Source organism: Phocoena sinus, chromosome 14 (assembly GCF_008692025.1).
Source record: "Phocoena sinus isolate mPhoSin1 chromosome 14, mPhoSin1.pri, whole genome shotgun sequence".
Classification (NCBI taxonomy): Eukaryota; Metazoa; Chordata; class Mammalia; order Artiodactyla; family Phocoenidae; genus Phocoena; species Phocoena sinus.
Window position 1 is genome coordinate 84,526,943 of NC_045776.1, and position 13,846 is coordinate 84,540,788.

The 13,846-nt window shown below is 51.8% G+C and overlaps 1 protein-coding gene across 1 annotated transcript in view; it reads left to right on the forward strand.

The window, feature by feature from the left end:
* The first annotated feature begins 465 nt into the window (after nucleotides 1–465).
* The window catches only part of TMEM132B (transmembrane protein 132B), a 386,360-nt gene continuing 372,979 nt past the window's right edge, over nucleotides 466–13,846 (forward strand). The window contains 1 exon segment of the mRNA XM_032603526.1: nucleotides 466–557. Coding sequence (XP_032459417.1) covers nucleotides 491–557 — 67 coding nt within the window. The 5' untranslated portion in view covers nucleotides 466–490.

Genomic DNA, 13,846 nt, shown 5'->3' on the forward strand with positions numbered 1-13,846 from the left:
TCGCCGGGCGGCCGCCTGGTGCCCCGTCTCCCGGCGGCGGGCCCCTCCCCCGGCCTCCCCGGCCCCTCCCCCCTCCCGCCTCGCCTCCCTCCTCCCCGGCGCTCGCGCGCTCGCTCACTCTCTCGCTGGCTCGAGGGGCGGCCAGCAGCTGGCGCGGGCAGAGGCGGCGGCGGCGCGACCGGGATGGGACGGGCGCCCGGGCGCGGGAGCCGCGGCGGCGGCCGCGGCGGGGGCCGAGCAAGTCGGGCCAAGTGCGGGGCCGCCGGCCAGGGCGCCAGGCGCTGAGCCCCCGCGGCCCCCGGCTCCCCGGCCGCGCACGGCCGAGCCCGAGAGAGCGCGCTGAGGCGCAGCCCGGGAAGCGCCGCCAGCGCCGGCCGCCTGCGTCTGGGGAAGAGCGGCGCCCTGGGAGAGAGCCATGCCCGGCGCCCGAGCGTAGCCGCGGGGGCCGCTCCCGGGAGCCGCGGGCCGGGCCCACCGCGCGCCAAGGACCATGCCGCCCCCGGGCCGGGCGCCGCCGCTCGGGCTCCTGCTGGCGCTGACGGCGCTCCAGTGCCCAGGTAACGCGCGTCCCCGGACCCCATCCCCGACCCCGGCCGCCGCGCATAAAGTTGGCTCCCGCACGGGGCGGCCACCTCCTTCTCAAGTCCCCGGTAGCTTGCGTCTCCCGGACTTGCACAAATCTGGGGAGACTCTGGGAACCCAGGGGTCTCCAGCCCGTACCCCTTTGCCCAACGCGAGAGCCTGCCCGCCTTCCTCCCCAAACCTCCAGCTCCCCTGCGGATCCGTTCAGGGCGCAAGGGGGGCAACCGGCCGGGTGCGCTCAGCCTCACCAGGCGGGTTCCAGAAACCGAGTCCCCTCCCCGCCCCGCCTTGGGGCAGCGTCCCCCCAGGACCCGGTTCCCGCGGCGGTTTTGCGGTGGCAGGGAGTCGCTGGGCCCCTTCTGCCGGTTTCCTGATGCCCACGGACGCACCGCCGGCTTTCCCAGGACACCTGCGGGGCCCCACCTTGAGGCCGCCTCGGTCGGAGCCGTCTGGCTGGTCCGCAGCCCCTCCCCACCCTCCTGCTTTTACATCCCTGCCGAAGGTGCCCCCTCCCCAAGTGGCCTCCCCCTGGCTGCTGCGTAGCCCGCTGCTCGCCTCCTGGAAACGCGGGCTGCCCCAGCGCCCTGACCCTAGGGCGGCCAGGCAGTTCAGGGCGCGCAGGGCCGCCTGGAACGTGGTACTGGCCAGAGCCATTGCTTGGGTACCGTGGAGCCGGGCTCCCCGCTGGCACCGGCGCAGCTGTCGCCGAAACCTAGCGAGTGGGAAAGGCAAAATAGTCAGGTATTTTGGGTCTCCGCTGGAGTTCGGAAAGCTTTCTACCACCTCGGTGTGGCTACACGTTGGTCCTAGAGGACGTTTATCCTAAAATGCCAGTTCCTCCCCGCCTCCCACCCCAAGCCGCGGAGAAAATTCTAAAGGCTCAGAGGAACCGGGAACAGTCACCAGCACCATTCATGTGCATTTGGAGAGCTCGGTTCTCCAAACCTGTTAACATCAGGACCCGTGATTTGGGAGCAGGTAGCTTTTGCTTGAGAAGATTCTTCTCATCTTCTTAATAAACAAACCACACAGCCCCCCAGAACGCAGCAGCAGAATACAGCCGTAACTTTTCAGCTTTAACTGTCTTGGAGGGTTGCAGTTAGGAGCAAGCCTTGTATGCCAACTTAATGTGTGACGTATTTGCGTGGAAGAAGTAAATACTGTCTTCCTTCCAGATGCCCTTAAGTGACCCAAAATATTTAATAAAACCTTCCCCTCGGAGAAAGCCTTTTGTCAGAGGCATCCATCGGCATTCAGCTTTGGCTCAATGTAGAGAGCGGTGTTGGGCTTGACGTGGATGAATCTTTAATCTGCTTGTCTAATAAGCAGCTCTGATAGCTGTTTTGCTCTCCGCGTTGCTGGGGTCGAGGCTGTTTCCTCTTAGCTGAAGCCCTGGAGCCCGTTCCCCAAAGTGCACAGTCCCTTGGACTGGAAAATTGCAGTTTTGTCTTGATTTTGTCCCTGCACGGGGGTCAGTGCTCCTAAGTGTTATCGGAAATCTCTCAGAGAAGCTGCCTGCCTAGTGCTTTGTTAAGGGAACATTTGAACCCTCCGTTCCCCCCTTCCCTAGCAACAGAAGAGCTTGTGCCTGGCTCTGGGCGGCCCAGTCCTGGTTGGGAAGGTATGCCACCCCGGAAACCTGGTGCTGGCCCTGCTCCAGAGTCTCCCCGGGAGGGTCTCAGCTGGGCAGGTCATTCTGGCAGGTGCTGCTAGAGCAGAGTCCCCAGTGCCGTCGCCAGGTCCTTGCGAGCACATGGAAGCCTTTCACCGGCCCCCACCAGGGACACAAAGAGACAACAGTTTGATAACTCTATATTTAGCACCAGTTAGGAGAGCTGGGGGAAAAAAAAAACAGGGCTGAAATTCCTGAAAGGTACTTAACTGCCTGCCGTTGGTTGAAAGGTTCGGAGGAATTAGCTAGAGCATCCTTCAGAGCTGGTTGGATTTTCTGGATAATTTCTGCCGTGATTTCCCGACCACGTTTGGCTGAGGCTCCCGGAGAGGGGCTGGAAGAGTTCAGAGGCGAGGAAGGACGCGATCTCTCCCCCATCACACACAGGGACTGTCTGCTTTGTGCCCCCTCCCCCCTCCCGCGTGGGTAGCTGCCATGGTAAAGAGTGTGGTGGGTGTATTTCTTTCAGCCTTGCAAGCGCTTAAACATATGGAACTGTACTTGGTAAGAGTCAGCACAAATCCCCCAGCTTGGCGACCAGGGGGCCCCTATTATTCAAGCCACTTTTGTGCCTGCTATGGCTTTGCAAATCAGCGGCGCTGTTACTGTCCCTGCTGGGGAAAATGGACGCGCCTTGCTCCATTGACCCATTATGCTCAAGGTCTATAAAGTCAGGGTGGGTGGAAAGCCCCCGACAGAGGGTCCTTGTGAGCGGCAGAGCCTGCTAGTTGGAGGGAGCGGGGAGACTTTGGCTTCAAGGCAGAGGTGCTCTTAGCCGTTCCTGGCACCTTGGCGTGGTGTGTGGTATATTTCTTTCTCGTTACAACAGTGATGTGTGTGTGGGGTGCCCACGGGTGGTGTTTCTTTTCAGAGAGGTGGCACTGGGGTTGGCGGGGAGCCGTGTACCAGTGCTGTCGCCTCCCCCCGGGTGATTTAATGGCCGGACCGTGGAGGTTCCCAGAGTAAATCATTTCGTCCCCGCCCCGCCCCCGCCCTGGATGCAGGGAACTTGGGAGGCATGAGGCTTCTGCCTGAGCTGCGATGCTTGAAGGCAGTAATGAGCGTGGTGGTTGCCATGGTCCAGGGGAGCACAAGAAAGCCCTCGCTCGTGGGTGGGTGTGAAGTCGGGGAGGGTGGGCTCTGGGTCAGCAAAGCCCTTGCAGCGGCCTGTGCCCCCTGCGTTGTGTGCGGATGGGCACCTCCTTTCTTCTCTCCTGGCTCAGAAATTGAATCGGGACGGAGAGGGTGCATTTCCCTTTGAAGCGACGGGATTCAGCAGATGCATCGCCTCCCATCACCGTGGGGAGACGGAGGCACCCTGGCACGAGAGGCAGCATCATGGGCTGGTCGTGGTACCACCACCTCTTACCCAGAGTAAATGAGTGGACTCGGAGAGCAAGAAGTGGCTTAAAGCATCTCCTCCAACAGCTCCCCCTGCAGGTGGCAGAGGAGACTTGGGCACGGGAAGTGACTCGCTCAGGGTCACACGGTGAATTGGTGTCATACTAGGGCTCGTGGCTCTCACAATTTCTCCGTTTTTAAAAAACTGCTTGCTCAGGACTTTCTCACCCTACACAGTGGAGCCTTTGTGGTCAAGGAGTTCTACTGTCTGGTCCTTTAGAGGACTGTGACTTCATTTAAGGAGCCCAGGGTCAAGAGACAGACAGCCACTGGGGGGTGGCTAAAATAGCAAATGTCAACTCAGAAAGGCAGGTGTAGCAAATCATCACGATGATGATGGTGATGGTGATGATGGTGATGATGGTGATGATGGTGATGGTGATGGTGGTGATGATGGTGATGATGGTGATGGTGATGATGGTGATGATGGTGATGGTGATGATGGTGGTGATGGTGGTGATGGTGATGGTGATGGTGGTGATGATGGTGATGATGATGATGGTGATGATGGTGGTGACGGTGGTGATGATGGTGGTGATGGTGATGGTGATGGTGATGATGGTGATGGTGATGGTGATGGTGGTGATGATGGTGGTGATGATGGTGATGATGGTGATGATGGTGATGGTGATGATGATGGTGATGGGATGATGGTGGTGATGGTGATGGGATGATGGGGGTGATGATGGACACGCATGCTTCTGAAGTCGCTCCCTGTGTTGTGGGCACCATCCCAGGCATTTCCTCGTATGAACAGGGTGAAATACTCACCACTCTGGCAGATGGACACCCTCACTATTCACAGTTTACAGATGAGGATATTGAGGTCCAGAGATGCCAAATAACTTGCCTGAGGTCACACAGGGTCAGGATTCCAGCCCAGGTGCTGGTCCGTGCCTTACGCACCACCTCACAGCCAGATTCCCCTCCACAGCCTTGCGCAGAACTGTGTAGACAGACTCCTGGACAAGCCAGACTGACATTCCAAGATGGTGGGTGGTTATGGAGTCCCTTTCACTTCCTTTCTGCTCTCTCTTTGCAACAGATACACCTATAAATGCGAGCTAAGGTTTCCAGCCATAGAAATCAAACAGATTGGAGTCAGCTCTGCAGGCAACTAGGAGTCCTTTGAGTTCTGTGCCCTCGAGGGATTAGACCGTTACGTTAAAGGGTGAGACTTTGGCAGGCAGACACCCCCCTCCTTTCCATTTGGTCTCCTGTGCTGGTTCTCCCACGTCAGTGAGGCTCAAAATCAGAAGCAACACTGCAACTAACCCCGATCTACACATATTGTGCGTTCTAAGCCCTTTGCTGATTTTACTTCATTGAGTCCTCAGTGGCTCCCGTGGGGTAAGGACTTGTGTTTGCCCCATTTTACAGATGAGGAAACTGAGGCCCAGAGAGGCGCCATGACCTGTCAAGGTCACACGGCCGCAAAGGGATGGGCCGTGGATGTGAACCCACAGTGTAACCGTCTCAGAGTCAGGGCTGTTTGCTGCTACCTTCTCTGCGTTTGTAGGCACTGAGTTTTGTGGGCAGCTTATGGATTCTGAGACTAATTTGGGTCCAGGGATGTGTTTCAAGTTGTGGGCAGAGCTGGGTCTTTTTTGAGAAACCGTTTTGGGGAACTTTGTCCCCTCTAAAGTAAGCTTAGAGTCCAGGGGTGCATCGGCAAGGAGGGGTTTGGTGTTTTTTTTTGGCCCAAAATATTGTTTTATTAACACTTGATGTTCTCTAGGATTTAAAAGTTTATTTTAAAATTATTTTTGAAGATTTATTTTTGACTGCATTGCGTCTTTGTTGCTGCGTGCGGGCTTTCTCTAGTGCGGCGATCGGGGGCTACTCTTCCTTGCAGTGCACGGGCTTCTCATTGCGGTGGCTTCTCGTTGCGGAGCGTGGGCTGTAGGCGCGTGGGCTTCAGTAGTTGCAGCACGCGGGCTCAGTAGTTGTGGCTCGCGGGCTCTAGATCACAGGCTTAGTAGTTGTGGTGCACGGGCTTAGTTTCTTTGCAACATGTGGGATCTTCCCGGACCAGGGCTCAAACCTGTGTCCCCTGCTTTGGCAGGCGGATTCTTAACCACTGCGCCACCAGGGGAGCCCCAGTAGTACGTAATTTTTTAAAATTTAAATTTTAAATTGAAGTATAGTTGATTTACAGTGTTGTGTTTGTTTCAGATGTACAGCAAAGTTATACCATATATGTATATGGTGTATATATGTATATTCTTTTTCCGATTCTTTTCCCTTACAGGTTATTACAAAATATTGAGTATAGTTCCCTCTGCTATACAATAGGTCCTTGTTGGTTATCTGTTTTATATATAGGAGTGTGTACCTGCTAATCCCAAACTCCTGATTTGTCCCTCCCCCTCACCCCATTCCCCTTTAGTAACCACAAGTTTGTTTGCTCTGTCTGTGGGTCTATTTCTATTTTATAAATAAGTTCATTTGTATCATTTTTAAAAAGATTCCACATACAAATGATATCATATGATATTTGTCTTTCTCTGTCTGGCTTACTTCACTTAGTATGATCATCTCTAGGTCCATCCAGGGCTTGCCGTTTTGGGAAATTGAGCCGATGTGGAAGGCTGCTGGCTGCCTTTGGGACATGTCTGGCTTGAGGGCTTCTCAGTTGCCAACATTTAAAAAGTGGGAGATGTCAATATCACCAGCCAGGTTTCTGGCTTATCTTGAGAAACTGGGAGATCTGATCTAACCCCTTCTCGCCCCTTGGCCTCTCCAAGACTCAGTTTCCCCATCTGTAGAATGGGCCCTGTCTTAGTCCATCCAGGCTGCTATAACAAAGTACCACAGGCTTGGTAGATTATAAACAACAGACATTTATTCCTTACCGTTCTGGGGTCTGGGAAGTCCAAGATCATGGTGCCAGCATGGTTACATTCTGATGAGAACCCTCTTCCTGGTTCATAGATGCCCGTTTTCTCACGGTGTCCTCACTTGGTGGAAGGGATGAGGGAGCTCTCTGGGGCCTCTTTTATAAAGGCACTGATCCCATCCTGAGACTCCATCCTCATGACCTAATCATCTCCCAAAGGCCCTGCCTCCTAACACCATCACATTGGGGGTCACCTTTCCACGGATGAATTTTGGGGGGACACAAGCATTCAGTCTACAGCAGGCCCTGACCCTCTGCTGAACTCATCACAAGGTTGGGAGACACCAGCAGGGTGACGGCGGGGGTGAGAGGGGTGCTGTCCTGCGGGGCCTGCAGTTTCTCAGGAGGGAGGGCAGGCAGGAAGGGAGGGGCTGATGAGCTCTTCTCTGCATCAGTCAGACCTGTAAAGAAAAGGATAACGGGCCCTCTGCTGCCTCCCAAGTGGTTTCTCACTTCAGGATTTCCCTGGATTCTTCCCTGTCACCCAGGGAGAGGTTAAGGGCTCCGATGTATTCCCAGACGGGAGCACCGAGATTCAGAGGAACTCAGGGACTTGCTTAAGACAGCACAGGCCGTGAGTAGCAAGGCAGGGTCTCCTCCCCAAAATCTCTGACTCCTGTCTCTCCTGCCCCTAAGGCACCTCCTTGACCTGAAGTTTTGCTTCAGTTTCCCCACCCTCAGGCTTAGGTGCCTGTGAGCTCAGGGGCTTGCATTATAGGTCAAGTTTGGTGTGATGGAGCGAGGGATAGGAAGCCAGCAAATACATAAGCAGGAAAGTCTCAGACAGTAATTTACACTCTTCATACTCAAGACAAAGCAGTCTGATGGGGAAGGTCTAGGTGATCCAGGAAGACTTCTTGGAGAAGGTGGCCTTTATCTTATCTGAGACCTAAATGTGATCAGACCAGAGCCAGCCCGGAGAAGGGTGTCCCAGGCAGGAGGAATTTGAATCCTTGCAAGGTTCTCTGCACAGTGCCTGGCACACAGCATGTGATCAAGAGATCCCAGCTCACTCACTCGCTCACTCATTCATTCATTCAACAGGCATGTATTAATCAGCGCTCAGCACTAGGGACACAGCAGGGAACAGAAGAGACATATCCCGCATTCTGAGGAGCTGTCATTCTGGCAGAGCGAGACAATCGTAAAACATTGGACAAACAAATACATAATTTAATGTCAGGTGGTGATAGTGCTACCGGGAGAAATAAAGCAGGGTCACTCGTTGTCACTTTTATTCTCCATCTGGCTGCTTGTTTTGCATCTTCCTGGAAACTCAGGGGCAGGATGGACCCCTGATGCCCCATCTCTGCCAGGGGAAGGCGGGAAAGGAGCCCAGGTTCTTTGGAGTGGAATTCTATCATCTTCTCTTGTTCATCCCACCTGGGGCCGCAGTGGGTGTGCGCATGTAACTCCTGAACCGATCAATACCCTCTCCTTATGTTTCGGTCCCAAAATAGTTACATAAAAAAATCAATAGAGTCCAGTTGGATTTGCTGTATTTTATTACTGAGGGGGATGAAGAGTTTAGAATTGCCTGGCGCTTCTGAGCCCGGCTGTTTTGCGGTGTTAACCTAAATTAACCTGTTGGGGGACCTAACTCACCATGGCTGCGCTTCGGAGCCCAGGATTCAGCGCCTCGGAAGGGTGACTCAGTAAATACTGCATCTCTGATGTCTGCTCTGTGCTTGGAATGCCTCCCACCAGGGCTCTTAGTGCATCGGAGCAAATGGACACATAAAAATGCTGCTGTGGCTGCAGCCCTGGCTCGCGGGGCTGACTCTGTGGCCCTGCTGGAGGGTCCTGGTTTTCTTTCCAGAACTCTGGAGTGCCGGACTGGCCCTGCCCGGTCTCCTGGCTCTCAGAAACCCTGGCTCCCTTTGTTTGCCCGGTCTCGTCCGTGCCGTGTTACTTGTCGCTGGGTTTATACCCTTGGATCGCTGCGTCCCTCTGCATTTGTGTCATCTGCGGCTGCAGGCTCTCCCGGTGAGCTGATGGGGCCAGGTGAGTGGGGATGGGAACACCGGGGCAGAGGGATGAGGAAGCCGTGGCCCGGTGGGAGGGACCTTGTTTTCCTGCAGTCTGCTCCGAGACGGCAGGGGGAGTGGAAGGGGCGGGGCATGGTGTAGATGGAAAATGTTGTTTTGCCAGGAAAAAGTTGTTTCTAGGGTGGCAGTGCAGAGGAACTTGCCAGGCCAGTGGAGAGCCGCTGGCTGCCTTTGGGCCATATCTGGTCTGCAGGCTTCTCTTGTCAGTTACCAGCATCTAAAAAGTGGGAGAAGTCAGTATCCAGGTTTCTGGCTTCTCTCAACAAACTGGAAGATCTGGGAGCACTGGTGTGGCTCCTTGACCTCTCTGAGACTCAGTTTGCCCATCTGTAAAACGGACCCTGCATCCCCTGCTGGTGATCTTCGAAACCTCATCCCAGTCTGCTTCCTTCCTTCATTCTGCATTAGTTCACGGACACGTGTTTTCTCGTGCACCTGTGCTGTGACAGGCATTGTACTTGGAGCTGGTGATACAGCAGGAACAAGACAGGCAAAGGCCCCTGTCCTTGTAGGGTTAGCATTAAGGCGCGGGGAGACAGAGACTGAGATAGCTAAATAACTAAAATACATTGTTTATTAAATGGTCATAAGTGCTTTGGGGGAACATGAAGCAGGGGAGCAGACAGGGAGCGCTGGGGAGGGATGTTTTGCCATTTGAAATAGCGGGTGTCACTCAGAAAGGTGACATTTGAGCAAAGACCTAAAGAGGTGAGGGAGCCAGCCAGGGGGCTGTGGGAGAGAAGAGCGTTCCAAGCAGAGGGAATAGCCAGTGCAAAGGCCCTGAGGTGGGAAGGTGCTTGGCAGGTTCACAGACAGAAAGGAGACCAGTGAGGCTGGGCTGAGTAGTAGATGAGGTTAGGGACCAGAGCCTGAGAAGGACTGTGTGTGGCTTTTGCTCCGAGTGAGGTAGGAGCCATCGGCAAGTTTGAGCAGAGGAGATGGTGCTCTCACTTATGGGAGCAGAAGCAGGGAGAGCCCCAAGGGGCTACTCAATTGTCCAGGCAGGGATGATGGGGGCTTGGATCAGAGTGGCAGCTGGAGAGGAGGTGAGAAGTGGTGAGATTTGGGTGTAGTTTGAAAGTTGCGCTATGGGGTTTGCTGATTGATAGATTCGTGCCATAAATATTTATCGGGAGCCAACTATATGCCTACCCCTGTATTGATTTGGGGGCCAAATCAATATTTGTTAGTGGTGGAATTAGCAAACAGAACTTATACCTGTGAGTTGGGCTTCTGCCTTTTATGTGCTCTTCCCAACAGCTCTGGGGAGAAGGTTGGGATGGATGAGCCCGTGTTTCTGCATCTGTGAGATGGACATAGCGACATCATTAAGGAGAGTAGAGTTAAGAGGATCCAATGAGACAATAGATGCAAATGCTTCTTAGCAAGTACCCAGCACATACTAAGTGCTCAATAAATGGGGGCAATTATTAATAATGTTGGTAGGACAGTTGAGGAAACCAGGGCTCAGATGTACTCTTTGCCCCCTGTAAATACATGGAGGAGGAGGTTGGATCTGAGCTGTGGCCTGTCAGATTTAGCTTGGGGTTCATTTTTCTTGCTGGAACCACTAATATTCTAAGAAAAAAATTCCTCCTGTCTTCATGATGTGATTGTTCTGGCATAATTTATTATCGTTAGGTTGCCAGTGCAGGTGTACTTACTTCATTTAGTAGATGTGTAGGTGAAAAGTTGAGTGTCAATCAAATTCTATTTTCTCCATCCAATTCCACAACAGTTGAGAGAAGTGTAAATTCCATCTGACCCTGTGCTGGCCTTGGCTCCTGGGTTGTTGCTTGTTATTTTCTGTACCCATTAAATCAGGCATCACCAGGCTATGGTCCATGGACCAAATCCAGCCCTCGACCTGTTTGTGTAAATAAAGTTTTATTGCAACACAGCTATGCCTGTTTGTTTACTTATTGTCTATGGGTGCTTTCTCACAACAAGGGCAGGGTTGAGTAGTTGTGACAGATCCTATGGTCTGCAAAGCCTCAATAAATTACCTACTATCTGCCTCTTTTAAAGACAAAGTTTGCCTTAAATGGTCAAGCAGTGGTCATGTAAATGTGTGTTTATAGCACTCTATGGTCAAGACAAGTACCCGCTTTTAATGTCAAAAAAATTATCCAGCTCGTCTGAACGAGAAGAATTGTGGGTTTGTTATCCCTTGGTTAAAAAAGAAAAACATATTGATTGAAAGTTGCCATCAATTCAGTAATGCTCTTGAACGAGTGGGTTTTGGTAATTACAGTAGCATTTATGTAGCGTTTTAAAAATAGTAGCACGTGTGTGGGAGATAGATATTACTCTGCAGGCACAGCTCCGTGGCTCACAGCTCAGAAGACCCCTTGGAGGGATGCTGCTGGAGGGAACTAGTATTAAAGGAACCTACTGCGTAGTTATGTTATATTCAGAATGACTCCAATCAGTGGATCTCTTTTATGACCTTGTGTTTTTTCCTATTTGGTTGTTTTAAAGATGAACGTATCCTTCTCTATTTTATCTGTGACGCCCAAGTCTGTGATATTTTAAGTTTCCAAATTTAAGATTTTAAGTGCATTCATGGAGGTGATGTGTCAAATGCAAAGGTATGTCGATGGATTAAATCTGGATTCTCACAGTTGCAAGGGACAAAATGGGGAACTTACTAGTCCCTGAAGGTGGGACGCTTGAGGAAACAACTTCAGGCATGGCTGGATCCAGGGGCTTACTCTCCTAATGAGAACTTCCGCTCTCACTCTGTCTCTTGGTTCTCTTTTTCCCTGTGTTCACCTCATTCTCAGACAGGCTGTCTCCACTTTATGGCAGAGTTGGCCACAGTTGGCTCTAGACATTCCTCTGACCAGCAGAAATCAAATGTCTCTTTCTTAATTGTCCAGCAGAAATCAAATGTCTCTTTCTTAATTGTCCCAGCAAGAATCCCAGGACCGACCTTTACTGGACTAGTGTGGGTTGTGTGCTGACCTCTCAACTAGAGACGGTGGCTGTGGGGATGGAATCCTGCCGCTGATCAGTCACACTTAAGTGTCTCTGGAGCTGGAATTGGAAGCAGGTTGCCAGAGAGATAGGCAAGGGATGATTTCCCAGAGGAAAATCTGGGTGCTTCCAGTAGAAGGAAGAAAATTTTACTGTGACAGGCTACCAGGTGAGGTGGGGACCCCCACCCCCAGGTCAGGAGAGCCCTCATGCCTAGATTGACACCTCTGGTGCCCCTCCCCCAAGGAGTCAACACTCACCCCTCCCCTCCCGCCCTTTTGTGGGTTCTTTCTTGGCTGCTGTCCAGTCTCCTGGGGCTTCTGTCTTGTACATGTGACCTCTGATCCAGTCCAGTGATCTCACACATGTCTTAGTTGCTTTGGTTGAAAACATGGACTATTTGGAATGTAATTTGCTAATATATATGAAAAGAGAACTTGATCTGTGACCCAGCAGTCTCACTTCTGGGAAACCTATGTTTTCTAGAAATAAAAAGCACCACTGTTAAGGTTGTATGTTCACGGATATTTATAGCAGCATTGTCTGTGGTGGTAAAAAAGAGATAAAACCCTAACTTTTCATCAGTAAAGTAGTTCTGGACTAAATGGTGGTATTTCCATGCTTGGACCACCAGGTAGCGGTTAAAAACAGTGGGTTGGACATCCCTTGTCCTGGAGGGATGACCGGGGCTTATTGTCAAGGAGAAAAGTGAGTGTCAGGGTACTTTACCCTGTGCAATGCCATTTTAATATAAACAACCAACCAAAAGTCTCCTATGTGTATAAAATAGCTATATTTATATAGTGCTTTCTGTGTGCCGGTCACAGTTCTAATATCGCTACACATATTCTCAACAAGCCTGGGAGGTGTGTGGGTATTATTATTATACCCATTTTAAAGAAGGGGAAGTAGAGGCACCAAGAGGTTAAACAACGCTATGTAGCTAACGAGTGGTGGAGCTGGGTAGTTTTAATCCAGGTAGTTTGGATCTTAACCCTCACTCCATGCTGCCTCTTACACTGCCCACCCCAACTGCATCCCTTCACACACATGCCTTTATATTATTTTATTAGTGTGGAGAAAGGTGTGGCTGGACTACTGACCTCAGTGAAGGAATGAAGTGGGTGGTACTGGTGGGGTGGTGGGAAAGGAGTTGGTGGGGACTTAAAGGGAGGAAACCAGGAATGTTTGAGACATTTCAGCCACAACAATGCTGATTTTTAAGTAGAGAGCCCAATTCTTTCTCTTAGGGTTTCTGGGTCCCTGTTGGGGCTGGTGAGAATGCCTTAGTGGAGACCCTCTGAATTTGCTGCTGTGCTTTGCTGGTGCCGGGGGCTAAGGTGCATGGAACTCAGACCCAGGAGGGATGCTGCTTGGTGTTTCACTGGGAGAAAGGAAGACTGGGTGTGGTGTGATGGGCATATTTGTTGCAAATGGGCTCATCAGTGAAAGATAGAGAAGTAAAATAGTGATGGCTTGGGAATTCCTTGATGGTCCAGTGATGAGGACTCTGAGAGCACGGGTTCGATCCCTGGTCAGGGAACTAAGATCCCAAAAGCTGCACGGTGCGGCCAAAAAAAAAAAAAAAAAAAAAGTGATGGCTTAAAAAGTAGGAGTTTATTTCTCTCCCAAGTCAGATTCTAGAGCTCAAAAGCCCAGGACTGTAGGTTGTCTCTGTTCCATGAAATCCTCTTGGACCCGTGCTTGCTTTTACCATTTCAAGGTTGAGGTCTTTGTCCTCATGGTGTAAAATGGCAGGTACCGGTGCAGCCATCGCATCTTCATTCTAGGCACCGGGATTGGGGTGCAGATAAAGAAAGGGTAAAGGATATGCATCAGGTGTCTTTCACAGAAGAGTCCTAGAAGCAGCCCCATGATGTTTCCACTTATATCCTATTGGTTGCGACTAAGTCACATGGCCACATCTAGCTGCAAGGAAATCTGGGAAATGCAGTTTTTTTTCTTTTAATTAATTTATTTTATTATTTTTTTAAATTTTTATTTATTTTTGGCTGCGTTGGGTCTTTGTCGCTACGAGGGCTTTTGCTAGTTGTGGCGAGCAGGGGCTCCTCTTCATTGCGGTGCGTGGGCTTCTCATTGCGGTGGCTTCTCTTGTTGTGGAGCATGGGCTCTAGGCACGCGGGCTTCAGTAGTTGTGGCACATAGGCTCAGTAGTTGTGGCTCGCGGGCTCTAGAGCACAGGCTCAGTAGTTATGGCGCACGGGCTTAGTTGCTCCGCGGCATGTGGGATCTTCCCGGACCATG